The 26,455-nt window shown below is 40.9% G+C and overlaps 1 protein-coding gene across 1 annotated transcript in view; it reads right to left on the bottom strand.

Annotated features, from left to right (window-relative positions):
• The window catches only part of frmpd3 (FERM and PDZ domain containing 3), a 197,079-nt gene extending 172,238 nt beyond the window's left edge, over nt 1-24,841 (bottom strand). The window contains exon 1 of the mRNA XM_048605312.1: nt 24,713-24,841. Within this exon, the coding sequence (XP_048461269.1) occupies nt 24,713-24,841 (129 nt within the window). The remainder of the gene's footprint in view (nt 1-24,712) is intronic.
• Nucleotides 24,842-26,455: the final 1,614 nt, after the last annotated feature.

A 26,455-nucleotide genomic window follows, 5' to 3' on the forward strand; every position in this document is an offset into this window, starting at 1 on the left:
GAAGGGTCCAGACCCAAAACTTCAGCTTTCCTGCTCCTCTGATGCTGCCTGGCCTGCTGTGTTCATCCAGCTCTACACCTTGTTATCTCTGGTATTTAAATTGTGTTGTGTTTGTCCATTCGACATAAACATAAATGATCATATGACATAGGTTGGTTAAAACGACAGTGTGGATTCTTTATTTGAATATGAGACAGTATGCATACAATGTTAACTGGGAGACTAGAATATATATCTGACTTCAACTGTTGCTGCAACAGACTGAGTAGAATCATGGGACAACTACATTACACTATACAATTTTACTCATGTTCTTCTTGGTGGTAGAGATTATTCGTTTGGAAGGTGTTAGGCAATTTGCTGCAGTGCTTTTTCAAGATGATACATGCGAGTACACTAATGGTGAAGGAAGTGAAAGTTTGAGGTGGTGGGGGTGTGACTGTTAAGCAGATTGCTTTAACTTAAATGTAAAGATCCTGGAGTGTTCTCACAGCTTCACTCATCCAGGGAAATAGAGATTATGTCATCCTACTCTTTATTTGTGCCTTGTAGATAGTAGTCAGGCTTTAAGAACTCAGGAGGTCAGTCACTAGCCACAGAATTCCAAATATTTGGCCTGCATTTGAAGCCACAATATTAATGTGACTTGTTTAGTTAGGTCTCTGGACTATGGTAAGGCCTCCATGATGTTTATGGTAAGGGATTCAGTGATGGTAATGCCATTGAACATCAAGGGGAGACGGTGAGATTCTCTGTTGTTTGAGGTGTTCCTTGCTTGGTATTTGTGTGAGCATAGAGTTTTCTTTCAAAATAGTACATTGTTCTTGTCTTGCTGTATGAAAGCATAGATTGCTTCATTATCTGAGGAGTTACTTGTAGAACTGAGTACTCAAATGGTCAGCAAATAACCCTTTCTCTGATAATGGTGGTAAATTAATTGATTAAGCAGCTGATGATGGTTGGGCTGCTGAAGAGCTCCTGCATCAGGATTCTGGTGTTGAATTGATTGACCTGCAACAACTATAACTATTCTGCTTTGTGCTAGGTACAACTCTAAATAATGGAAACATTTGCCTTTGCCTCATGTGGACTTCCATTTTACAAGGGCTACATGATGTTAAACTTGTCCACTTGCTGCCTTGCTGTCAAATGCAGTTACTCTTTAACTCTGGTTGGCTGTGTAAAGGGCTCGAGAGGATAAAGGAGGGTGAAGAGGGATAGTCCACTTCAGTCACAGAGGATCCCAGTTGTGACTTTACTTAGTCTGTGAAAGCAGGGTAAATCTGAATGGAGAGATTCACATGAACTCACTGGAAAGATGTGACATCAAACAGATAAATTCCTATTTTGATTGAATCATATCTGGGATGTGATTCACTTGATCAAGAAGTTAGGATAATACTGAAAGTGATATTGAACAATTAAATTATGGAATGTTTAGCTTTATGGAAAATGATGCCCTTGCACAAAAAAAACTAATAAATTCGAAGGATGAAGAAAATAAAGAGCATATAGAATAGTTCGTGATCTCAGGACATTTATTTTGATGTGTTGTCACAGTTGTAACGAAGAATATGTGGCTGCCAATTTATGCTAAATTCCACAAACAGCAATGTGATAATGACCAGGTGATCATTTCTAGTCATGTTGTTTGAGAGATAAATATTGGCTAGGACACTTTGCAACTCTTCTTTGCATAGTGCCATGAGATCTTGTGTATCCATCTGAGAGGGCAAATAATGCCTAGCTTAAAGTCTTTTTTGAAATGCAACATTTCTTCAATAATGCAGCACTGTGGTGTCAACCTGGATCATGTGCTTAATCAAGTCTAAGGAGTGGAGCTTAAACTGACAATCATCTGACTCTGAAGCAAGTGTGCTGCCACTAAGCTAAAGTTACAAAGGCTACTTAAATTTAAATATAACCATGTTGGAAAGTTTGATAATAAAGTACATTGTAATTCATTGAAAAAAAGAGAAAAGGAAATGGTATGACCCACTGGAATTAAGTTGTGAGACAATAAGAAAGCATTTGAGGACTGATACTGAAAATGAGTGCTCCAAATGAGGAGTGATGTTGACAAGGAATGCAGCTTGTGAAACTGAATGCCTGGGATGCTTCCTGTGAACATCGTCTGTCAGTGGAAACCCTAAATCGCAGAATCAATGTCTTGGTCTATTGGAATTCAATACAATACAAGCAAACCAGAGGGGATTGAGACCACTGGGACAGTAAATAATGGGAATGAATGAAAAATTGTTTGGTCCATTAGAATTCTTCACAATCTAGACTGAAGACTGTTTAGTATGAGGTAAATGAATGGGAGTTCTGCTTTTAGACAAAAAAGAACAATAGAATTTGTAACAGATTCAATGGGGTCACTAAATGTCATGCTTTATTAAGTTAATATCCATACATGTGATTAGTGACAGCATGTATATTAGAAGCAAGTATTTTTCTGCAGCAAAAGGCATTTTAGATTAATTTTAGAAATTCTTCCTCATCTTTGTCCTAACAGGGCAGCCTATTACTCCAACGTTATGCTGTCTGGTCCTAGAATCTGCCACAAGGGGAACCAATCTCAATTTCTACCCTGTCAAGTCCCCTAAGTATGTTGTGTATTTTAACAAGATTGTCTCCCAATCTTCTAAACTGCAATGAGTACAGGCCCAGCCTGCTTGAGCTCTCCTTATAAGAAAATTTTTCCATACATGGGATCAACATAGTGAACCTTTTCTGACTGCCTCCAATGTCACAGTATTTTTCCTTAGATAAGGGACCAAAACTGTTCAGAGTATTCCAGGCATGGTCTAATTTTTGCCTTGTATAGTTTTTTGCAAAACCTTGTTACTTTTATGCTGTATTTCCTTTGAAACAAAGGTCAGAAGTCACATGACACCAGGTTACAGTCCAACAGGTTTATTTAAAATCATCTGATATTACACGTCAGCTGATGACGGAGCAGCGCTCCAAAAGCCTGTAATTTCACATTGTTCACCCCAGTCCAACACCAGCAATAACACCTTTGAAATAAAGGCCAATATTCCATTTGCCTTCTCTATTATCTATTGAACATGTGTGCTAGCTTTATGAGGTTTCTGTACAATGATTCTCAAATCCCTCTATATTGCAGCTTCCTGCAGTTTTCCTAAACTTAAATAATATTCAGCTCTTCTTTTCTTCCTACCAAAGTGTAAAACCTCACATTTTCTCACATTTTGTGAGTTTTTACCCATTTGCTTAACCTGTCTTTAATCCTCTGCAGACTCTTGGATCATCAACACTAATTATCTGCCTACCTATTATTTTGTCATTTTCAGACTTGGTGATAATACCTTATTTCATCCAAGTCATTAATATATTTTGTAAATAATTGCGGCCACAGCACTGATCCCTGGGCATTCCAAAAGTTGCAGGTTGCCATCCTGAAAATGCCCCCTTTTCCCAAACTCTCTATTTTCTTTTAGTCAGCTAATCCTCTATTCATGCTAAAGTATAATTGCTAACATCATGGGCTGTTATCTTATTATGTAGTCTTACATGTGCTATTTTATTGAAAGCTTTTTGGAAATCTAAATATATTACATTTACTGGTTCCCCTTTATCTATACTGTCTGTTATCTCTTCAGAGAATCCTGATAAATTTGTAAAGCATAATTGCTCTTTTATGAGGTCATGCTTTCTCTGCTTAATTATATTATGTATTTCTAAATGTCCTGCTATTACATCCTTTATAGTAGATCCTAACATTTTCACTGTATTAGATGTTAAACTAACTGGCCTATAGTTGCTTGCTTTTGCCTCTCATTTTTGAATAAAAGTGTTGCATCGGCAGTTTTCCAATTCTTTATGATTTTTCCCGAATCCAAGAGTCCTTGGAAGATTGCTACAAGTGGATCTGTTATCTCTGTACCTACTTCCTTTAATATCCTAGGATGCAACCCATCGATCCATGGACATATTGGTTTTTAGCACCATTAGTTTCCCTACTACTTTATATTTGGTGATAGTAATCATAATTATTTTTTCTCCTCCTTTTGCCCCTTGATTATTTAGTATTTTTGGAATGTTATTGGTGTCTTTTACCCTGAAATCTGATGCAAAGTATTGATTCAACTTCTTTGTTTCCTATTACTATTTCACAAGCCTTATTCTTTAAGGTGCCTATGTTCACTTTGGCCTTTCTTTTTCCTTCATATATATTTAAAGAAGCTCTTGCAATCTGTTTTTAGTGCTACTTGCAAGTTTATCCTCAAAGATTACTTTCTCCTTCTTTGTTTATTTCGTCTTTATTTGTTCTTTAAAACCTTCCCAATCCTCTGGTTGACCACAAATCAATGCCACATTGCATATTTTTTCTTTCAGTTTGATACTACTGTTAACTTCCTTGGTTAAACAGGGTTGGTTTATCCCTTTCTAAAAATCCTTCTCATTGGGATATATCTTATTGTGAGCCATGAGCTATTTTCTTAAACATCTACCATTGTTCCTCAACCATCTTTTCTGCTGAACCCAGTCCACTCCAGCTAACTCTGCTTTCATTCTTTTGTCAGTATTTGGGTTTAACACATTTGTTTGTGACTCACTTTTTAAACCCTCAAAATGAATGCTAAATTATATCATGTTATGCTCACTGTTTCCTGGTAGATTTTTTACTCTGAGATCATTTATTAAACCTGCTTCATTACACATTATCACAGATCCAAAAATGGAACATGACATTATTATACTCATTCTAACTTGTGACTAAATGAGCTGATTATTAACAAAACGAGCTACATAGTTCATGTTAATGCCTGATAAAAATTTTTGCAAAGAAATGCTGGGATACAATTTCAAGTTGCTGCTTGAGTCTAAAACTAATTTACAAATCAGCAACTGCACAATCTATATTTCCACTGAAAAGATTGCCAATATTTATTTCCAACTGAAAATATCAATCATTCATTTTCTGTAACCAGTGCTGATCTGCAAAACTATTTTTACACTTAGATTGCAAATATGCCATCAATCTAAGCTTCTTTAATCCTTTGAAAAATGACCTACAATTTCTGGACTAGAATAAATATTTAACTAACTTTTTTCTTATATAGTCCAAAATCATAATAACCATGAAGAAATGTGCTGCAGCTTGTTTCAGAGAATAAATGATGGTTGTGAGTACTTGACCAACAGAAGTAGAAACATTGTCCATGCTACCAGATTACAATGAACACCTATAAACACCGTTTGTCTTGAATGCAATAAAATCTGTGATTTACTGCCTACCTCCAATGTATCAAAAAATTATACAAAACAGCAGAATTGTAACTTTTGCTCAGCTATTTTTGTTTGATTGTAACCTGCAGTTTTTCAATTTATTAATCTCATGTTAAACTTATGGTTTTATCTGCTCTTCCCCTTCCAAAAATCTGCTTGAGGTAAACTGCCCTTCAGTGAATTTGTCAAAAAAGCCATTCACCACAGAACACACCAATAATTTTTTGTGTGTCTGTGTGTGTGTGTGTGTGTGTGTGTGTCTAAGTGTGCCTTGTGACTCCTGACCAAATCTGTGCTAGTCTTGCTTGAACTTAGCAGCACACAAATTTGTTGCTGGTACATCATTCTCATAAGTGTAGCAAAAAGAAATGTTACCATGTGTCTGGCTGCCTCAAATCTCAGTAGGATTCCAAACAGTGTTCTGCAGATTGTATGCAATGCAACCAGTTTGCTCTTCTTAAAGACAGTCTGTCCTTCATACAGGCAAGCAGCGACTGATGATTTGCTCTCCGGGTGAGGAGGCAGAAACAAACTCCGCCATATCTCGAAATTCATCACAACACTGCCAAAAATACTTCAGAGATCTTCCAGGTGCTTTACAAAGCATAAGTTGTTAAAAATACACCTCAGTTACAAGTAGAATGTCTGACTTTTTAGATATTGCTAGTGTTGTTCCTTTTTTGCAGCTAAATGTCTCATCTTTAATAAATGATGAAAAATTCATGCAATAGACCTATGTGGTCCATATTTAGACAACTGGCACCACATTGTCCAGTAAGATTGTGTAACTTCAGGACAGCAAACGTTCAGTTGCTTTTGGTCCACTCATGTATGCGTTTTTCTTAACATAGCTTGCTGTCCATGCTGTGTCTGACATGGCTACAGATGCAATAGGTAGTCCAAGAAGTGTATTGCTTTCCATAATGTCCGCAAGATGAAATTTTCATTCTTTGACCTTGAATGAATTGCATTTGTGCAGATCTTGGCCACACAACATCTATATACATGAAACTTTCAGCAAGAATCATTCAAGACTGGAATTTCTGTCAAAAATGTATTCTTCCTAACACAGGGCCAATGCAATCAAAGATAGATGCTGCGAATTGCCCTTGAGACTTGGTGCGGAAGACAGCAGAAAGGGCAGATAATCGGGTGTTTGGCGGTATTTGTCCCTTTCCGCCATCTTATAATTGAAGTTTATGGTGGGAAGTGCCATGTTTGACTTTCCTGACTTGCCACCAATTAAAGCCCTTAGTTGGTCAATGGACAACACCTTATGCTTCCTGCAAATACATCAGCTCTAGATGAGTCAAGAACCAGCTGGTCCACCTGACTGGATAAATCAGTGAGTGGAGTCTGTCAGTTTAAAGGGGTGGCAATGGAACCTGTGACCTGCTCTTATTTGTGCAAGATTAAAGGATTTGACCAAGGGCAAGGAGGTGCCCAGTGAGAGCTACACCCTGCCCTCACTTTTGAACCCCCTTTCACCCCTTTAAAAAAGAAAACTCAGGCATATGTAGGGTTTAGGAAACTGAAGACAGACAGAGCCCTCAAAAAATATAAGGAAAACAGAAAAGAACTTAAACAAGGAGTTAGGAAGGCTAAAAGGGGCTATAAAATGTCTTTGGCAAACAGGATTAAGAACAATCCCAAGACATTGTATATGTATATAAGAAGCAAGAAGGTAGCCAGGGGAAGAGTTGGTCCACTCAAGGACAAAGGAGCAAATTTAGGTGTATAGCCAGAGGATGTGGTGAGGCCTTTAACCAAGGTGAAGAGCAAAGTGGATGGTGAGTCCAGAAAGAGGTACATTGATATTCTAGGGCATGTTGAAATAAAAAAGGAGGTGATGATGGGTGTTTTGAAAAACATTAAGGTAGACAAGTCCCCAGAACCTGATGGGATCTATCCCAGAATATTGAGGGAAGCGAGGGAGGAAGGGGCCTTGTGTGAATCTTTGTATTCTCTTTCATCACAATGTCCCAGATGACTGGAGAATAGCCAATGTTATTCCTTTGTTTAAGAAGGGCAACTGAGATAATCCTAGAAATTACAGGCCAGTAATCCTTATGTCAGTGGTAGGGGCATTACTGGAGAAGATTCCGAGCAGCGAAATTTACTGACATTTGGAAAAGCGTGGACTTATTAGCAACAGGCAGTATGCCTTTATGTGGGGAAAGTTGTGACTCACAAACTTGATTGCATTTTTTGAGGAAGTGACAGAGATGATCGATGAGGGTAGGGCAGTGGATGTTATCTACATGGACTTTAGCAAGGCGTTTAACAAGGTCCCTCATGGCAGGCTGATACAGAACATGAAGTCATGTGGGATCTGCAATGAGCTGATAAGATGAATACAGAACTGACTTGATCATTGAAGATAAAGAAAAGAACTGGAAGGGTATTTTTTTGACTGGAGATCAATGATCAGGTGATCTGCAGGGATCAGTGCTAGGACCCCTTCCTTCTGAGGAAGGGTCACTCAACCGGAAATGTTAATTCTGATTTCTCTCCACAGATGTTTCCAGACCTGTTGAGCTTATCCAGCAATTTCTATTTTTGTCTCTGGAACCCCTGTATTTTATATGTATATTATATAAAATATATATTTTATGATTTGGAGGAGAATGCAGGTTGTCTGATTAGTAGAATTGTAGATGACACAAAGATTGGGACAGCTGCGAACAGTGAGTAGGATTGCCAAAGAATATAGCATGTTATAGTTAGGTTGGAGCCTCAGGCAGTGAAATGGCAGATTGAATTTATTCTGGACAAGTGTGAGTTGATGTATTTTGGAAGATATCATGCAGATGGAAAATATACAGTTGATGGTCTGCCTTAGAAACCTCAGCAGCATCAACATACAATGGGATCTAGAGACTACAGTTCCACAGTTCCCTGAAAGTGGCAACACAAATGAAGAGGTGGTAAAGGAGGCACATGGCATGCTTGGCTACGTTGATCAGGGTACAGAGTATAAAAATTGGCAAGCCATGTTGCAACTGTATAGACCTTTTGTTAGACCACATTTGGAATATGCGTTCAGTTTTGGTCGTCATACCACCAGAAGGATGTGGAAGCTTTGGAGAAGATAGGGGAACGGTTAACCAGGATGCTACCTAGTTTGGAGGGTGTTAATTATGAGGAGAGATTGGACAAACTTGGTTCTTTTTCACTTGATTGTTGAAGGATGAGGGACAGCCTGATAGAAATATACAAAATTATGAAAGGCATGGATAGAACAGACAGTTGGAGTAATTTTTTTCCCCAGTGTAGAATTGTCAATTAATAGGGAACATAGGTTTAAGGTAAAAGAGGGAAAGTTTAAAGGAGGTGTGACAGACATTTTTTTTTCCACATAGAGAGTGGTCGATGCTTGGAATGCGCTGCCAGAGAAGGTGGTAGAGGCAGATACAATAGCAAAGTTTAACAGGCATTTTGACAGATACATAATAGGCAGAAAATAGAGGAATACAGACAGGAGAGAGGCGAAGGCTTTTAGTTTAAAATGGCATCATGTGTAGACGCAGTCTTGTGGGCTGAAGTGCCTGGTCCTATGCTGTACTGTTCTTTGTTGTTTGTGGATGATCATTGCCTGAAACTCATATGGTGTAAAGTTTACTTGCCACTTGTCAGCCCAAACCTTGACTTGTCCAGGTTGCTATAATTGGACACAGACTGCTTCAATATCTAAGGTGTCACAAATAGTGCTGTACATTTGCAATCATCTGCTGAAGTCCCCTCATTTGACCTTAAGATGGAGGGAAGTTTACTGATGATGTGGCTGAAAATGTCTGGGCTCAGGACACTACCCTGAGGACCTCCTGCAGCGATGGCCTGGAGCTGAGATGACTGACCTCCAACAACCATAACCATCTTCCTTTATGCCATGTATAACTCCAACCAGCAAACAGTTTGCCCCCTGATTCCCATTGACTCTGGTTTTGCTTGGGCTCCTTGGTGCACACTCAGCCAAATACAGCCTTGATATTAAGGGCTGTCACTCTTGCCTCACCTGAGGAATTTAGCTGTTTGTCCACGTTTGAACCAAAGCTACAACGAGGTCAGGAACTGAATGGCCCTGTCAGAATCCAAGCTGGGCATGACTGAGCAGGTGTTGCTTGATAGCACTTTTAAGACATCTCCACTTTTAAGACTTTTTCTGACAATTAAGAATAGTCTAAATAAAAACTGAAATAACTGTGGATGCTGTAAATCAGGAACAAAAACAGAAGTAGCTGGAAAAGGTCAGCAGGTCTGGCAGCATCTATGAAGAAAATGTTTCAGGTCCGGTGAACCTTCCTTGTTCTGAGGACAAACCTGGGCAATCTTCCACATTGTAAGCTGAATGCCAGTGTTGTAACTGTACTGAAAAGTTTTGCTACGAGTACAGCACGTTGGAAAACATATCTTCAGTACTATTGCCGAAATGTGAAGGGCCATAGTCTTTGTGGTATCAAGTATCACCAGCTGTTTCCTGATATTACATGGAGTGAATAGAATTGGCTGAAGACTGGCATCTCTCAGGCTGGGAATCTTCAGAGAAGGCCAAGATGGATCATCCATGAGGCACTTCTAACTGAAGATTGTTGAAATGTTTCAGCCTCATCATTTGCACTGATGTGTTAGACTCCCCCATCATTGAAGCTGGGGATATTTATGGAACATCCTCTTCGAGTAAATTGCTCCTGGCATGCCCTCCTGAGCTCATCATTGGACCAGGGTTGATTGCCTTGCTGGATGGTAATGATAAAGCGGGTATAAACCAGACCATGAAGTTACAAATTGTGTTGGAGCAAATTCTGCTACTGTTGATGGCCCATGGCCTTTTACATTGCACATTCTTGATCTGCGAAATCTGTTCTAAGCCTATCCTATTTAACATGGGAGGAGTGTCATACAACACGATGGAGGGTATTTTCAATGTGAAGACCAGATTTTGATTTCACAAGGATTGTGCAGTAGTCACAGTTGTACCAATACTGTCATGGACAGATGTGTCTGTGGCGGGCAGATTGATGAGAATGAGGTCAAATATGTTTCTTTCTCTTATTGGTTCCCTCTCCACCTGCTGCAGGCCCAGTCTAGCAGTTATGTCCTATAGGACTCAACCAACTTAATTTATAGTGGTTCTGCTGAGCTACCCTTCATATCAGACATTGAAGTCCATCACCAAAACTACATTCTGTACGCTTACCACCTTTAGTGCTTCCTGTAATTGGTGTTAAAAATGGGAGAGTACAGATTTATTAGGAGGAGAAGGTTTACTGATCAACAGAATGTTTCCTGAGGTTCTGAGGAAGGGTCACCGGACCCAAAACGTTAACTCTGTTTTTTCCTTCACAGATGCTGCCAGACCTGCTGAGCTTCTCCAGCAACTTTGGTTTTGTTCCTGATTTACAGGATCCACAGTTCTTTTGGTTTTTATTTAGAATGTTTCCTTGTTCATGTTTGACCTGATGCTCTGAAACTTCATGGGGTCAAGAGTCAACGTTGAGGACTCCCAGAGCACTTGCTCTTGCCTGCATACTACTGTGTAAAGTGGAACAGGACATACCAGGGATGATGATGTATAAAATATTATGCTTAAGGTATAATTCTGTGAGTATGATTATGTCAACCTATTGATTGATCTGTGAGACAGTTCTTTCAATTTTGGTACAAGCCCTGAGATGTTTGTTTGGATGTTTTGGTAGGGTCAACAGGATTGGATTTGCTTGAATTGATTCCATGGTACCCCCTTGGTTTCATTCCTAATTTGAGGCTTTTTAACCAGCTCATTTCAGAGGCAATCACATTTCTGTGGATCTGAAATCACATGCAGGCCATGGAAGGTAGAGATGGCAGCCCCTGAAGGACATTAGTGAACCAGATGGGTTCTCTTGACAATCAACAATGGTTTCTTTGTTATAATTAGACTTCTAGTTAAATTCTAGAATTTTATTGAATTCAAATTCTGCTATGTGCTGTGCTGTGCTTACCAGGACATTAGCTGGGTCACTGGATTACTCATCCAGCAACAATACCTCCGCAACATCGTCACCCCTTGTTTCTCCCGCAGTTTCTGTTTTTATATTAGAAGAACAAAATTTGTTTGTTTCACTTTTTGTTGAAAATATTTCCTTGCTGATGCTTTAAACTGTCTGATCTGAAATTGGTTGCAATAGGATTTTATAATTATTAATTTATTAGAGAGCTGAACTGATACTTTTTGTTTTTTTATATTAAATAAGGGACAGTATGCGTTAAGGAGTGACTGCAAGGAAAGGAACTAATTAGGATTCAATATCAGAAGTCACAAGACCAACTTTCATGTGAACTTCAAGATTATGGGAATGTGTGAATTAGGAGCTGAAATAGGCCATTCATGAAGACCATGGTGGATACTTCTGTGTTTTGAATTCCACATTCTTATCTACCACCAACAACCTTTAATTCCTTTGTGTAACAATCCACAACCACCCGAAAAACATTCAAGTACTCTACGCCTTCTGAGGCAGAGAGTTTCAAAGTCACACAATTCTCTGAGAGAAAACATTTCTCCTCATATCTATCCTAAAAGCTTGAGCTCTGATTTGAAGCAGTGCCCCGAAGCTGTGGACTATAATTTTGAAATATTCCATTGCATTGGTAATGTCAGATAATATGATCTGAAGATCCTGAGCTACGACAGGACATTAACAAGAAGTTACCTAGTACTTCTTTCAAGCAGCTGTTTTTTTGTGGGACAGTTATCACATTAATTTGCCATTGGGATCAACAAATCTAAGCCAAATCCTGCATTTAATCACACAGATATTTCAGCATGAAGTCACTGGATAGCCATGAACAGAAGGACTGCTGGGTGAATGCACCCTTCCCCCCCACCCCCCCGACCTGTTTAGGGGCACTGAGGCAATTATACAGGCTAATTACTTCCTTAGGAATATCTGTCATCACAGCATGGACACAGGATCAAATCTCAGATCGGTCCTTGCCTATATAGCTCAGTTCCAGATTAGTTAGTATAATTAATAAGTGAATTCATTGGGGAAACACATTAATAACTTTAAAAGAAAGCACGGCTAATTTTTGTTCTTCTATTTTTCTAAAGTTGCTTGAAAATGACCACCCAGAGCTTTCCCAATATCCTAAATCTATTTATTGAGTGTTTAATTGAACCATCATGATCTCAGGCTTAATTTAGTTGATTGCAGCCTTGGCAAGAATAAGGATACCTAAGTGCACTTGGGCTAGAAAAGAATAAGCCTTGCTCCTCATTCTATTTTCTATTCATTCATAGGACGTAGGCATCACTGAGTGAACATTTACTGTTTATTTCTAATAGCTCTTAGGAGTAAAGATGTTTTACTTCACTAGAGCTTGGCAAGATCACACTTGGAGCATTATGTGCAACTTTGGTTTCCTTACGTAAGCAAAGCTATCCTTGCAATAAAAGGAATGAAACAAACATCCACCAAACTTATTCCTGGGATGAAGGGATTGTCCTAAGAGGAAAGGTTAAGTAAATTAGAACTTCATTCTCTGGAGTTTGGTGGAATGAGAACTGATTTATTTCTAACATACAAAATTCTTACAGGAGCCAACATAAGTAGGTGCAGGAATCCCTGGTCAGGGATCTAGAACAGGAGATACCATCTCAGAATAAGAGGTAGGGCTAAGATGATGAAGAGCCTCTTCATTCAGATGGTGGTGAATCTCTGGGATTCTCTGCCCCTAAGGATGTGAGGCTTAGTTGTTGAGTTTGACTTGAATTGATCAATTTCTACATATTAAAAACATTAATGGACCCAGGGATAGTGCAGGAAAATGATTTTGAAGTAAAAGATCAGTCATGATCTAATTGAATGGTGGAACAGGATTGAAAGGCTGCTTGGGCTACTCCTACTCTTTATTTAAAAAACAATCTTGCCTTACATAGAAAGTGAGCTATTCTTTTGACTGCCACAAAGTGGGTTGCTAGGACCTAACAGAATGAAGTGTCAATCACATTGTTGTGGAATTGGAGTCATACATAAGGCTGACTTTCTTCCCTAAACAATGTTAGTTAACCAGTTGTGTTTTTACAACAATGCTGTAGTTCTATGGTTATCATTCTTATTCCAGATTTTGTTTAACTAATTGAATTTAAATTGCCATTACTATGGTTATAGTCAAACTCATGTAGTTAGATCCTTTATCCAGGTGGCTGAATTACAAGTCCAATAACACACTGTTCCTCTCAATGACTCCTCTTGCAACTTCACAAGTGTGGATGTTTGTGATGTAAGGGTTGGTTTTCTGAAAAAGGGTCTAGGCCCGAAACGTCAGCCTTCCTGCTCCTCTGATTCTGCTTGGCCTGCTGTGTTCATCCAGCTCTACAACTTGTTATCTCTGGTCACTATTGTAATGGGCTTTGTGATGAAATGGCCTGTCAGCATTCACTTCCAAAGTTCACACATTAATAGTTATACATTGAAACTGGAATAAGTCAGCTATGGCACTGCATTTCAGCAAGGAGTCAATACATTAGGTCAGCAGGGATGAAAACAAATTGATGGAAGTTACTGAGCGTAATACATGAACATTAAAATATGAAGACTCAGCATTTGAGTTCCATTATTTAATTTCACATCTGAGTTATCTTTCAACAAACATCAATGGAACAATTTTTTAGCGAATGGCAGGAACAGAGCAGTTGCCTTTTCAAGTAGATCATATTTCCAAATTTGATAAAATTCTATTATATTCTGTAAAGTATCTCAAACCATGTTAACTTAAGTCCATTGATGGAAATATTAGGGAAAATATGAAAACGGTCAAAGTTTCTATTAACAATGGGGAGGACAAGTTGGAGCCTGGCAGTGGTTTTCTCTTGATAGACTACCATAGTAATATTCACTGAGTTCACTCATCAGCAGTTGCCAATTGAATGGAGTACTTGAGAGCAGCTATTCATTACGTAATCACACTGAATCATGAATCAGCATTTTTGGGAGAAGGGGGAGGCTAGTCAAGCACGAAGAACACATTGTAAAAATAATTTCAAGTCATTAATACAGTTTAACTGAATGAGGAGAGGAATGAGTAAATCTTCATTATTAGCTAAGGATGTAGGCCAGATAAAGATTGATCAAACACTTGAGCATAATAAAGGACTCTCAAAAACTTTTAATGTCTCACCTGGTGACACAGCTCGCACTATCACAGGTTTCTCACCACCAGCGATAAATCCAAATCCATAGACAGGGTCTCGTTTAATCTTTACTTGTCGGGTGGCTAAGGCAGCTAAGTGGTCACATTCCATGTCATTGAGGGATACGGCTGGCATCACATGACTGTAAATGAAAGGTTATTGGTTTTAGATTCCTTTAAAGATTGAATATTTTGCTATGTCCAGTTGAAAAAAGTAATTCAGGTCCCCTCTGTTTAAGCCACCTTCATTCCATTGCAACAAATATTTTCTTTTTTTTTTAGCATGTAGTCATCATGCTTCAATTTCAACAAAAGAATTAAGAAGCCAATTACAAAGTTTTCTGCAGTGAAAGAAAAGTTAATTTTATTACCTATGAGGCCCGAGAACAGGTAATAAAAATGTGCCTCAAACATACGTAAATACAGGTAATAAATTTAAAAGGGGCAGAGTGACTGGTACAGACAGGAAAAATTAAGGCTACATCGCTTAAAAATTCTGAGTTCTGGAGAAGAATAATTTTGAACTTGAACATTTAACTCTTTTTTAATCTGTTCAGATGCTGCCAGACCAGTTGAGTTTCTCCAGGATTTCAATTCTTATTTCAGACTTTTTTTAATTCACTTGTGGGACGCAGCTTTCACGGGCTGAGCCAGCATTTATTGCTCATCCCTAGTTACCCTTGAGAAGATAGTGGTCAGTTGCCTTCTTGAATTGCTGCAGTCCCTGCACTGTAGGTTGATCCACAATGCCCTTAGGGAGGGAATGAAGGAACGGTGATATATTTCCAAGTCAGGTTGGTGAGTGGCTTGGAGCAGAACTTGCAGGTAGCAGTTCCCCTGTATCGGCTGCCCTTGTCCTAAATGGAAGTGATTATGGGTTTGGAAGGAGCAGACAATTGGCAAATTTTCAGCATCTGCAGCACTTTGCTTCAATTAAGATTTCTTAATTAAGACAGCCATTGATTAATTATTGACTAGTACCCTCAGCAGTGGTGAAGTTTGTAGATACCTTTGAGTTTTCAATGAAATTTGCTTTTTCACTGAATACTGTTTTTGAGTTAATGTGATGGAAACAGGAAGGGAGGGAAAGGGAGAGATTGGAAACAGGGAGGACAGGAGATAGCGAAAAAGGGAGGAGAAAGAGAGAGAGTAGTCCAGCTCTTGTCAGTACTAATTCGTTTTTACATCTCTCTGCTCAGCTGATGAAAAGAGCTACTGAAGTATGTATGTATATATGAAGTGTATAATGCTAAGTCTGACTTCACTGTTTTTCCAAACTAATTAACTGGCAACGAGATTTTTTCTTCTTTCAATATGTAAAATTATCATTCAAATGAGAATTAAAACTGGAGATGTAAATTTCTTGATGCTAACTGATGTCAATGTCCTTAGATAAACTAATTTCAGTGCAGCTGGTTTTTGTTAATTCCACATGGGTCTCTTGAACTTGCTTCAAACTATGGTCAGGTCATTTTAGGCTATATTGTCCGTTTTGAAAGTGATTTTAGACTATGAAAGTTGGTTGGTATGACAATCACGTGATGGAAATTGATAGTCCATATTTACCACTATTGTAACACAGGGAGCTTATATCCCCTAGATTTTTCCAAACTGCCGTACCTGAATATGGAAGTACCTGTCAGAAAGATTAGTGACTATGGTTAGTGCTGGCTCCAATTTTTCCAAATTTGTTTCGGAGATATGAATGCCCACTAGTTACAGCTAATTATATCCAATATTAAGAACTGATGACCATTCAGATATACAAACATTTTCCAATGTTTATATTACTTCAAGTTGTCCACCTGCTCAGAAGCATGCAGAACTGTTAAGGTTGCAGGTAATGGAAATGGATTTTAAAAATGGCACAATAAAATCATAGTAGCAACTTAATACTATGTGTGAATTTTTTTGCTATTTATTTTGTTTATTTGCTACCTCCACTTAGTTGTTTAGCCCATCATTTTTCTATGTTTGCAATAAATGTGTTACTGAATGGAAATTGCTCTTTCACTTTTGATTTTTAAATGAAGACTAAGAGTAAGAGAGTGTTATGTAGGCCAGGATGCAACACAGACACTTACCAGCGTCCTGCAATAACAAAGTCAAAGGCTTATCTAATTGGTAAAGATTATTTAAACTGAATTCATAGTCTCAGTTGCAGTTATATAGCTATACTGTTTGTTAGAAGAGCCATAGCAGCTGACACTACCCATTGTATAATATTCAAGTTTATGTTAAAATGGTCTTCTTCCACCTCCAAGGAATGACCAAACTGTCTTGTACTGGTATTGGCAGGCAAACATGGAAGTAGGTCATTCAGCCCATCAAATTTGCTCTGCCATTCAATGAGATCATGGCTAATCTGAGAATCCTCAACTCTCACTTTTCCCATAATCCTTGTTTCCCTTACTCAGCCCTGACTATTTTTAATGAGCCGGTTTCGGCAGCCTTCTGTGGCAAAGAATTCTACAGATTTGTTTCACTCTGAGAAAAGAAATGCCCATTATCTATGCTGTAAGTGTGCGGTCCCTTATTCTGAGATTATATCCTCGAGTCCAAGACTCTCTTACAAAGGGAAACAACTTCTCTGCAATACCCCTGTTAGTACCCCTAAGAATATTGCATGGTTCAGTAGGTTTATCTCTCATTCTCCTAAGTTCCAATGAGTACAGGCACACGTTACTTGATCTCTCCTCATAAGACAATAACTCCATAACCAGGATCAAGCTAATGAACCTTCTATAGACTGCCTCAAAAATCAGTACATCTTTTCTTAGATGAGGTGCCTAAAACTATTCACTATGTCTGACTCTTGCCTTGTACAGATTTAACAAAACCTCCCCACTTTTATATTCTACTTGCAACTGAAATGCCCGCCTGCTGAACTTAGACACTAACATTCTGTGATTCACACACGAGGACTCACAAATCTCTTTTCTATAGCTTTCAGCAGTCTTTCTCCACTTAAATAATATTCTGCTCCTCTATTCTTCTTACCAAAGGCCATAACCTCACATTTGCCCACATTATATCAGCCAAGTTTTTGCCCATTTGTTTTAACTGTCTATATCCCTCTGTGCTCTTTGTTTCACCTCACTGCTTGCATTCCCATCTATTTTTGTGTCATCTGCAAACTTACTATATTCAATTTCCTCATCCAAGCGAATAACAGGTACAGGGAGTTCTGTTGCCAGTGCGTGTTCTGCAAAGTGAATTGGCTATAAAGCAATTGACGAATAGGGAAATGCTATTTCTAAAATGCAAACTTGTGTTGATTATAACGTGATTCCATTGGGTAGGCATTCTGCTGTCAGGAGCTCTTTGCTAATGATACCTACAGTATACTTGTACAGTGCTGTGATTCTAAGAGTCCTAGAGAAAGTCTCCCTGTCAACCTTCATTAAAACTGAAAAGAAAGAAGCCAGCAGGTCTGTTATCAGGAAAAGTACGGTGTAGGGGAGAGTGAAAAACAGTATATTTAGCTTATCTTGAAAGGAAACACAAGATGAACTTACAACAGGAGGCTCCAGCAGCCTATTTAAGTAATTAGTCAGATCATGATTGACTTATGTTCCAACTAATTTTCCCACCTTTACTCTATATCCCTTGATACCCTTGTGGTGTGGTCATAAGATCGCTGAAGGAGTCTGAGTTGCTATGGAAACATCCACGTATGTATATGTTACAGTCTGGAACTATGGATAGTGATAGTGGAGTCTCCAATATTCTTTTGGTCACGTGGCTGACCAGGAATCTCCCCCAATTTTACAGTCTGCTATTGGCAGTGTTGGAAGAACTTACCGATTGATACTCAATCTTTTTAGTCACATTGTGAACACATCTTCCCTGGCCATTGAGTTCTGAGGCAGGACCTGAACCTAGATCTTCTTGCTTACAAACACTTACACCTTTCACAACCTCAGGATGTTACAAAGAACTTGACAGCCACTGAAGTATTTTTGAATTGCAGTCATTGTAAAAAATACAGCAGATAATTTTCACACAACACTGTCCCACAAGCAACAATGTGATAATGACCAGGCAATCTGTCATTGTATTGCTGACTTAGGGATAAGTATTGACCAGGACAGCTGGGTAACTGTCCTGCACTTTTTGGAAATAGTGAGGACAGTTGCGTCAATCCAAGAAGGAGCTGCGAAGCTGTTTTTTTGGTGGTATGCCCCAACCCCGTTTTTCCCATCGGCCCAGTTATAGCGTAATTTTCTATAACATGTTGTTGTGCTGGAATGAAACTATTGCGATATAGCAGAATCCCCTGTACTGAAAATAATTGTGACTCCAGTTCTGACCACTGTGGCACTCCACTAGTTACAGGTTGCCATTCTGAAAATGTCACCTTTCTCCCAAATCTCTATCATTTATTAGTTAGCCAATCCTTTATTCATGTTAATATACAACCTCCAACACCATAAGCTCTTATCTTATTAAGTAGCTTAATGCGTGTACCTTATCAAATGCCTTCTGAAAATCCAAATGTACTACAACCACTGTTTTCCCTTTATCTATCATACTTATTTCCTCCTCAAAGAATTCTAATAAATTTATCATGCATAATTTCCCCTTCATAAAGTCTTAGTCTTCTTGAGAAGCTACAGAGAAATGGTAAGTGTCAGGAGGTATGTTGACAGGTGACTGGTTGAGGGGTTAGGTGCCTGGCTGGTATAGTTGTTAAGCGGGTAGAGTGGTAGGTGGGCGGGTAAAAGTATAGGGTGGCAGTTGGCTGAGGGCATGGTGTAAGTTAGGGGCTAGTCAAATCTGGTTGGGGGTATTACTGGGATGCATGATCAAGTTTGGGGTAAATGAGTTGGATTGAGGGAGGGAAGGTCATGGGTGCAGTTGGGTGGTTTGACCAGCGTAAATACTTGGATTGGGACAATGGTAGAGGTGTAAGGAATCAGAGGGTCCAGTGGGGAGTCAGTGAGGTGGGGGAGATCAATTGTATAGTTACTCAAAAGTTACAACTGGTTTTAATTTTCTCAAAGATTCCTAGGTAACTATCCATGTAAACAAATCAGAACCTTTTGAAGCTCCAAAGTCTTCAATTCTAACTCAGAGTTGAGTAATTACCTCAGTTTAAACTTTGTGGGCAATTTCTGTGTAGTCATTTCACCGAGACATCTGAAGGATTCCAAAGTTTCTCTTGTGGAATACAACTTATCTCTGAGGATCAGTGGACTACAAGATCCAGGCCATTATAGACTGGGAATGGGTCAAAGCTGTGAGGAATGAAACCTCTCTGCCCTTGAGTTCAGAAAAGTCTAATTAATTTTTTAGGCAACAACAATGACTTGAAAGTTACAGAGTACTTGTAGGTAGGAAAAGCTTAATCAGTAGAAATAAGCACAACAATGCTAAATTACTGCTGGGAATTCTCAATTAAGTTTCATTTTCCCCAGTGAAATACTGCAGCACTCATAATGCATCTTTTGGCAGATTCTAACTGATTAAAAGCCAAGCACATCACTCCATTTTATTTTGATAATTCATTGCAATCAGTGTAGAATGATTACATACTGTTGAGTTCAGTATTTTTTATTCAAGTCAGTGCTTCTCACACTCTTTGAATGCTCTCTTCTTAACAACATACACTTTTGACATTCATCTTTTGGAAACTAATGCACTGCTTTTACCTTGATTAATGGAGCAAGACTTAACAAAAAAGGTCTAACTGAGTTGCCTACAAATGACAAACTTTATGAGCTAATAAATGGCACAAAGATCTGAATGGATGAGGGAACCAACTTGCTTATAAAGCAGTTTTGAAGCCATTTAATACTGTCCAATCTTGCAATTCTGACTTATATCCATGTTACAGAGGTAGTAGGAACTGCCGATGCTGGAGAATCTGAGATAACACAGTGTAGAGCTGGATGAACACAGCAGGCCAAGCAGCATCACAGGAGCAGGAAAGCTGACGTTTCGGGTCGAGACCCTTCTTCACAAATGGGTGAGGGGAAGGGGATTCTGAAATAAATAGGGAGAGAGGGGGAGGCAGATAGAAGATGGATAAAGGAGAAGATAGGTGGAGAGGAGACAGACAGGTCACAGAGGCGGGGTTGGAGCCAGTGAAGGTGAATGTAGGTGGGGAGTTAGGGAGGGGATAGGTCGGTCCAGGGAGGACGGACAGGTCAAGGAGGCGGGATGAGGTCAGTGGGTAGGAGATGGGGGTGGGGCTTGAGGTGGGAGGAATGGTTAGGGAGGCGGGGACTAGCTGGGCTGGTTTTGGGATGCGGTCGGGGGAGGGGAGATTTTGAAGCTTGTGAAGTCCACATTAATACCCTTGGGCTGCATGGTTCCCAAGCAAAATATGAGATGCTGTTCCTGCAGCTTTCGGGTGGCGTCATTGTGGCAATGCAGGAGGCCCAGGATGGACATGTTGTCCAAGGAGTGGGAGGGGGAGTTGAAATGGTTCGCGACTGGGAGGTGCAGTTGTTTGTTGCGAACTGAGCGTAGGTGTTCCGCAAAGCGGTCCCCAAGCCTCCGCTTGGTTTCCCCGATGTAGAGGAGGCCACAACGGGAACAGCGGATACAGTATACCATATTAGCAGATGTGCAGGTGAACATCTGTTTGATGTGGAAGGTCTTCTTAGGGCCTGGCATAGGGGTGAGTGGGGAGGTGTAGGGGCAGGTGTAGTACTTGCCTCGGTTGCAGGGAAAAGTGCCAGGGGTGGTGGGGCTGGAGGGGATTGTGGAGCGGAGGAGGGAGTCACGGAGAGAGTGGTCCCTCCAGAAAGCAGATAAGAGTGGGGAGGGAAAAATGTCTTTGGTAGTGGGGTCAGATTGCAGATGGCGGAAATGTCGGAGGATGATGCGTTGGATTCGGAGGTTGGTGGGGTGGTACGTGAGGACGAGGGGGATTTTGTTTTGGTTGTTATTGCGGGTAGGGTGTGTGAGGGACGAGTTGCGGGAAATGCGGGAGACACGGTCGAGGGCATTTTCAGGGATACAAATACAGATGCGGAAAATACAGATACAGAAAAGAATGTGACAGAGGCGAAGGAATTGGGAATAGGGGATGGCCTTTTTCCTGCAAAATTCCTTAGCCTTCGCCTCATCTGCTCCCGAGATGAAGCATTCCACTCCCAGACATCCCAGATGTCCTCTTTTTTCAAGGACTGCAACTTCCCCTCCACAGTGGTCGAAAATGCCCTCGACCGTGTCTCCCGCATTTCCCGCAACTCATCCATCACACCCCCCTCCCCGCAATAACAACCAAAACAAAATCCCCCTCGTCCTCACGTACCACCCCACCAACCTCCGAATCCAACGCATCATCCTCCGACATTTCCGCCATCTGCAATCTGACCCCACTACCAAAGACATTTTTCCCTCCCCACTCTTATCTGCTTTCTGGAGGGACCACTCTCTCCGTGACTCCCTCCTCCGCTCCACAATCCCCTCCAGCCCCACCACCCCTGGCACTTTTCCCTGCAACCGAGGCAAGTACTACACCTGCCCCTACACCTCCCCACTCACCCCTATGCCAGGCCCTAAGAAGACCTTCCACATCAAACAGATGTTCACCTGCACATCTGCTAATATGGTATACTGTATCCGCTGTTCCCGTTGTGGCCTCCTCTACATCGGGGAAACCAAGCGGAGGCTTGGGGACCGCTTTGCGGAACACCTACGCTCAGTTCGCAACAAACAACTGCACCTCCCAGTCGCGAACCATTTCAACTCCCCCTCCCACTCCTTGGACAACATGTCCATCCTGGGCCTCCTGCATTGCCACAATGACGCCACCCGAAAGCTGCAGGAACAGCATCTCATATTTTGCTTGGGAACCGTGCAGCCCAAGGGTATCAATGTGGACTTCACAAGCTTCAAAATCTCCCCTCCCCCGACCGCATCCCAAAACCAGCCCAGCTAGTCCCCGCCACCCTAACCATTCCTCCCACCTCAAGCCCCACCCCCATCTCCTACCCACTAACCTCATCCCGCCTCCTTGACCTGTCCGTCCTCCCTGGACCGACCTATCCCCTCCCTAACTCCCCACCTACATTCACCTTCACTGGCTCCAACCCCGCCTCTGTGACCTGTCTGTCTCCTCTCCACCTATCTTCTCCTTTATCCATCTTCTATCCGCCTCCCCCTCTCTCCCTATTTATTTCAGAGTCCCCTTCCCCTCCCCCATTCCTGAAGAAGGGTCTCGACCCGAAATGTCAGCTTTCCTGCTCCTCTGATGCTGCTTGGCCTGCTGTGTTCATCCAGCTCTACACCGTGTTATCTCTTATACCCATGTTATATTCCATTGTTTCATCTACAGACGTTCAGAGAGTTTTCATGTAATTCTGAAAAACGAAATAGGTGAACGTTAGTCTCACTTACATATATTATTTGGGGTGCTATAGTTCAGTGGTAGTGTCCCTATCTCTGGACTAGACTTCTAGGTTTGACTCCCACGCTAGGACTTGTTGTCCATGGAAGATGTATTTGTAACTTTTCTAAACAGATTGATCAATCTTTAACGTGTAAATGTTTCCAGTATGATTGATGTCAACAAACAAGTGTGTGAGAGTTTCCCAGTCATCCTGCATACTAATAAGTGTGAATCAATCCAATGGATGTCCATACACAATCCTCCACAGCAAGAATTGAGGAACAGATAGGCATTTGTGCGTGACAAATTGTATTCTAAATTTGACAGGTGTCTTATCTGATAATTATTTTTTGGATCAGTTGGTAAATAACAAATGGTGAGACACTTTTGAGTTGTGTTTTACCAGTTGTACTGTAACTGGCATTTATCAATGTTTTGATATTAAGCAGTTATGCATATTTAATGTATTTGGTTAAACTTATTCATAAGCAATGAGGAGGATATGCAAACTAATTGTCACATTCCACATTAGTTGAAGTATTCTCTTTTAATTTACAAATGTGTTTTATTGCACGTGTAAGAGATCAGAGATGTTATTCTAAATTGCTACATTTTGATTCACTTACTGTGCCATAGCTTTTTCAAGCCCAGGTTTTGTATACATTTGTGACTGAACTCAGCCTGTACACTAAACGATTGCAGACCAAGCGTGATGCTTTATTCCAACACTTTGCTTAACTCTAAGGTTTGCATAGAATGTAAGTTGAAATCTGCACAGGTCCTGAAATTTGATTTTCAAGAGTGGAAGATGGTACCCAACAATAGAGATCAGCCATCCTAAACAAGCAGGCCAAGGCTCCAGGTAGCAAAGGAGGTACACAGTTAGAGTGTGGTACAGAGGACCTGGATTCAGTTCAGGAAACACTTCAATTCCTGTTGACAGCTGGCAACTTGAGTGCCGTGCAAGTCCCAGCTTGTAGCCATCAAACTCTTACCTCTTTCTGATGCCAGTGGAGGAGGAAACCCCATAAATCTGCAGGGTGGCTGCAGTCTAGGAGATAGCTGAAGCTGAATTCCAGAGGTGGTATGGACAGGTAGTGGGAGTCCTTTTCTGCCTTGAGTTCTATATCTCAGAATTTGAATCAAAGACGACTTCCATGGAATCATCCATTCCATGCTAATACATGGAGGCAATCAATAACGCCAACACAATATATGGGGAATTTAAAGCATTGATCAGCTGGATGCAGAGATCATTCAACTGCGTGTGGAAATACAGCTAAATGCTTTCCCGGACATGACTAGTAATGAAGCATATTTGGATCCTTTTCCGGAGACGGAAAAGAAAGTTAGGGATCATGGCACTGGAGACCCTCTTCGATTTGGCCCCAAATCATGGACTGAGCCCTTGGCTCCTCTGTCTGAGCTACACATGCCTCTTCTTGTCCTCATGAAGGACGCCTCTCCACAGATGCAGGTGGAAAGATCTAATGGCAAGGACCTCACAAGGCCTCACAACCCAGAGAATGTTGGCTATGGGTCCCACACTCCTGTCACTGCAACTTGTATTTATTGAAATGGAATTATTTATTATTGTGGTCTGCTATCTGTCAAAGAGTGTGTTCTGATCCAATGTTAAATAACTATTGGGAATGTTAAAGAGCTCACTTAGTGTCAGCGCTCTTCATGTTAGGGTGCGAGGCATGATGCTTTCTCCTCTTGGAGCTGCTTGATATGGTTTTCTGTAAAAATGATCCTGGGCCTCAACAGTGCACCCGCTATATGTGAAATGTGCCTGCATAACAGTACGATGACTATCTCTACAAAGCTAGACTATAGAAAACGGTACCATTCAGGTTATTTCACTGGCATGCTCCTTCAGACACTCAGCATCTTTCCCCTTCTGCTCCACCGAGGAAATCATGCGCTCACCATCACCTCTGGCATCAGATCCACTCTTCTCTGAAGCACCATGTTGTGTAGGGCACAGCAGACCACCAAGAGAGCCTTGACAGCAATACTGGAGAATACCACGGTGCGTTCAAAGCACCAGAAATGCATTTTGAGCAGGCACATAGCCTACTTCATGGTAGCCCTGATAGTCAAATTACAATGATTGTATTTCTTTTGTGCCTCTGGGGTGGGGTTCTGAACTGATGTCATTAAACATGACCTTAGAAGATATTCCTTGTCAGTCAGACACCATCTACAGAGCCTGCCCAGTGGCTAAAGTGTTGGGGCAATTGAGACTCTTAAAATGGAAATTCATGGTAGTGCTCAGGTTCTGAGCTCAAACTTGAATGATCCTTTCATATTGATCACAAACCAGCCGGATGTTGAATGAATAGAATTCCATCCAGTTTACATATGCACCTTGATAATCTGAGGAAACATAGATTGTCAGTTATATGCAGTCTATCGCATCCTGCATTTTAGGAAATCCTGTCAGGAAGGTGAAAATGACAGTCTCTGCTCTTATGTTGCTGCTTCTATCTGGAACCTAATGTTATCTGATTTCTTCTCACATAAAACATTCTTTACCTCTCCAATGCACTCAATTGATAAATTTTTATGGGCTAACCTTAAGAGTTTTGATTAAATATCAGTTTTGCTGAGTTTGTTGAAGAGCTCCTCTCCGCAAGGCTTAGTGGGTTTTCTTACTGTATCTTACCAAATACACCTCATTAACTACTGATCCCATCCCTATGGCACCCCTATGTCTGATTCCAGCCGCAATCTACTACTTACCGTACCCCGAATAGCTCGCTACTGCCACATGTTCCTACAAGAACCTGCATCCCTGACACCAACGCCATCTTTAAAAGGCCATTGTGCACCTGGACATACACCGTCAGTCTGGAGCTGCCCTGACATTTGCCCCAGATGTAGAAGATGAGGGAATGTCAGTTTTGCAGGCAGTGATCTGGGGTTCCTAGTGGAAAGGGCGATACAGAGATGGACATCATCCACCCCAGAACCAGCAGAACAGACCACAACAGCAGTCTGGTCTGAGGTTGCACCAGGTTAGTGCGATCGCAGCCATCTGAAGAAATGCCCAGCTTTGAAGGAAGAAGGTCAATTACCTTCTTGACTCCACCAACGTAAGTGCAACCTCACACTCTATCTCTGCTACTGTATCCACCAACGGTTTATGTTCTATCCCTCTCATTATTGCCTGCAACTCCTTCCCTCACCCAATGTCACCAACCACAACCCCTAACTCTGCATGTCCTCCACTGCCAAGTCACTCCTTTTGGATACCTCCTCACCTGCATGACAAGTAACATCTCTGCCAGCCACTTTCATCTTTCATCATACCTGCCCCACTCTCATACCAGGAGGAAGGCAGCCCAAAATAGGGCAGACAGAGTCAATACTGGCAGTGGGTTGACCAACATTCAACTCACCTCTTAAGAGGAGAGGATCCTGATCCTTACAGTCCTAAGTGGCTGAGTGACAGTGGTCAAATTCCTGTATTTCCTTGACTTACTGTGCTTGGAGCCCCTGACTGAAGCCTGTCCCCCTTCAGTTGAATGAGGATTTCTGACAACTGTGACAAACGTCTTGGCTTTATGTCTGCACTAAACAGCAGGGAAATACAGCTGTACTGGGAGCCTGGTAACTCTGGCTAATGAACATGGTGCAAAAGGGCAAGGCAAGGCAAGCGGGGATGCT

The sequence above is a fragment of the Rhincodon typus genome, chromosome 14, assembly GCF_021869965.1.
Source record: "Rhincodon typus isolate 14 chromosome 14, sRhiTyp1.1, whole genome shotgun sequence".
Taxonomy (NCBI): Eukaryota; Metazoa; Chordata; class Chondrichthyes; order Orectolobiformes; family Rhincodontidae; genus Rhincodon; species Rhincodon typus.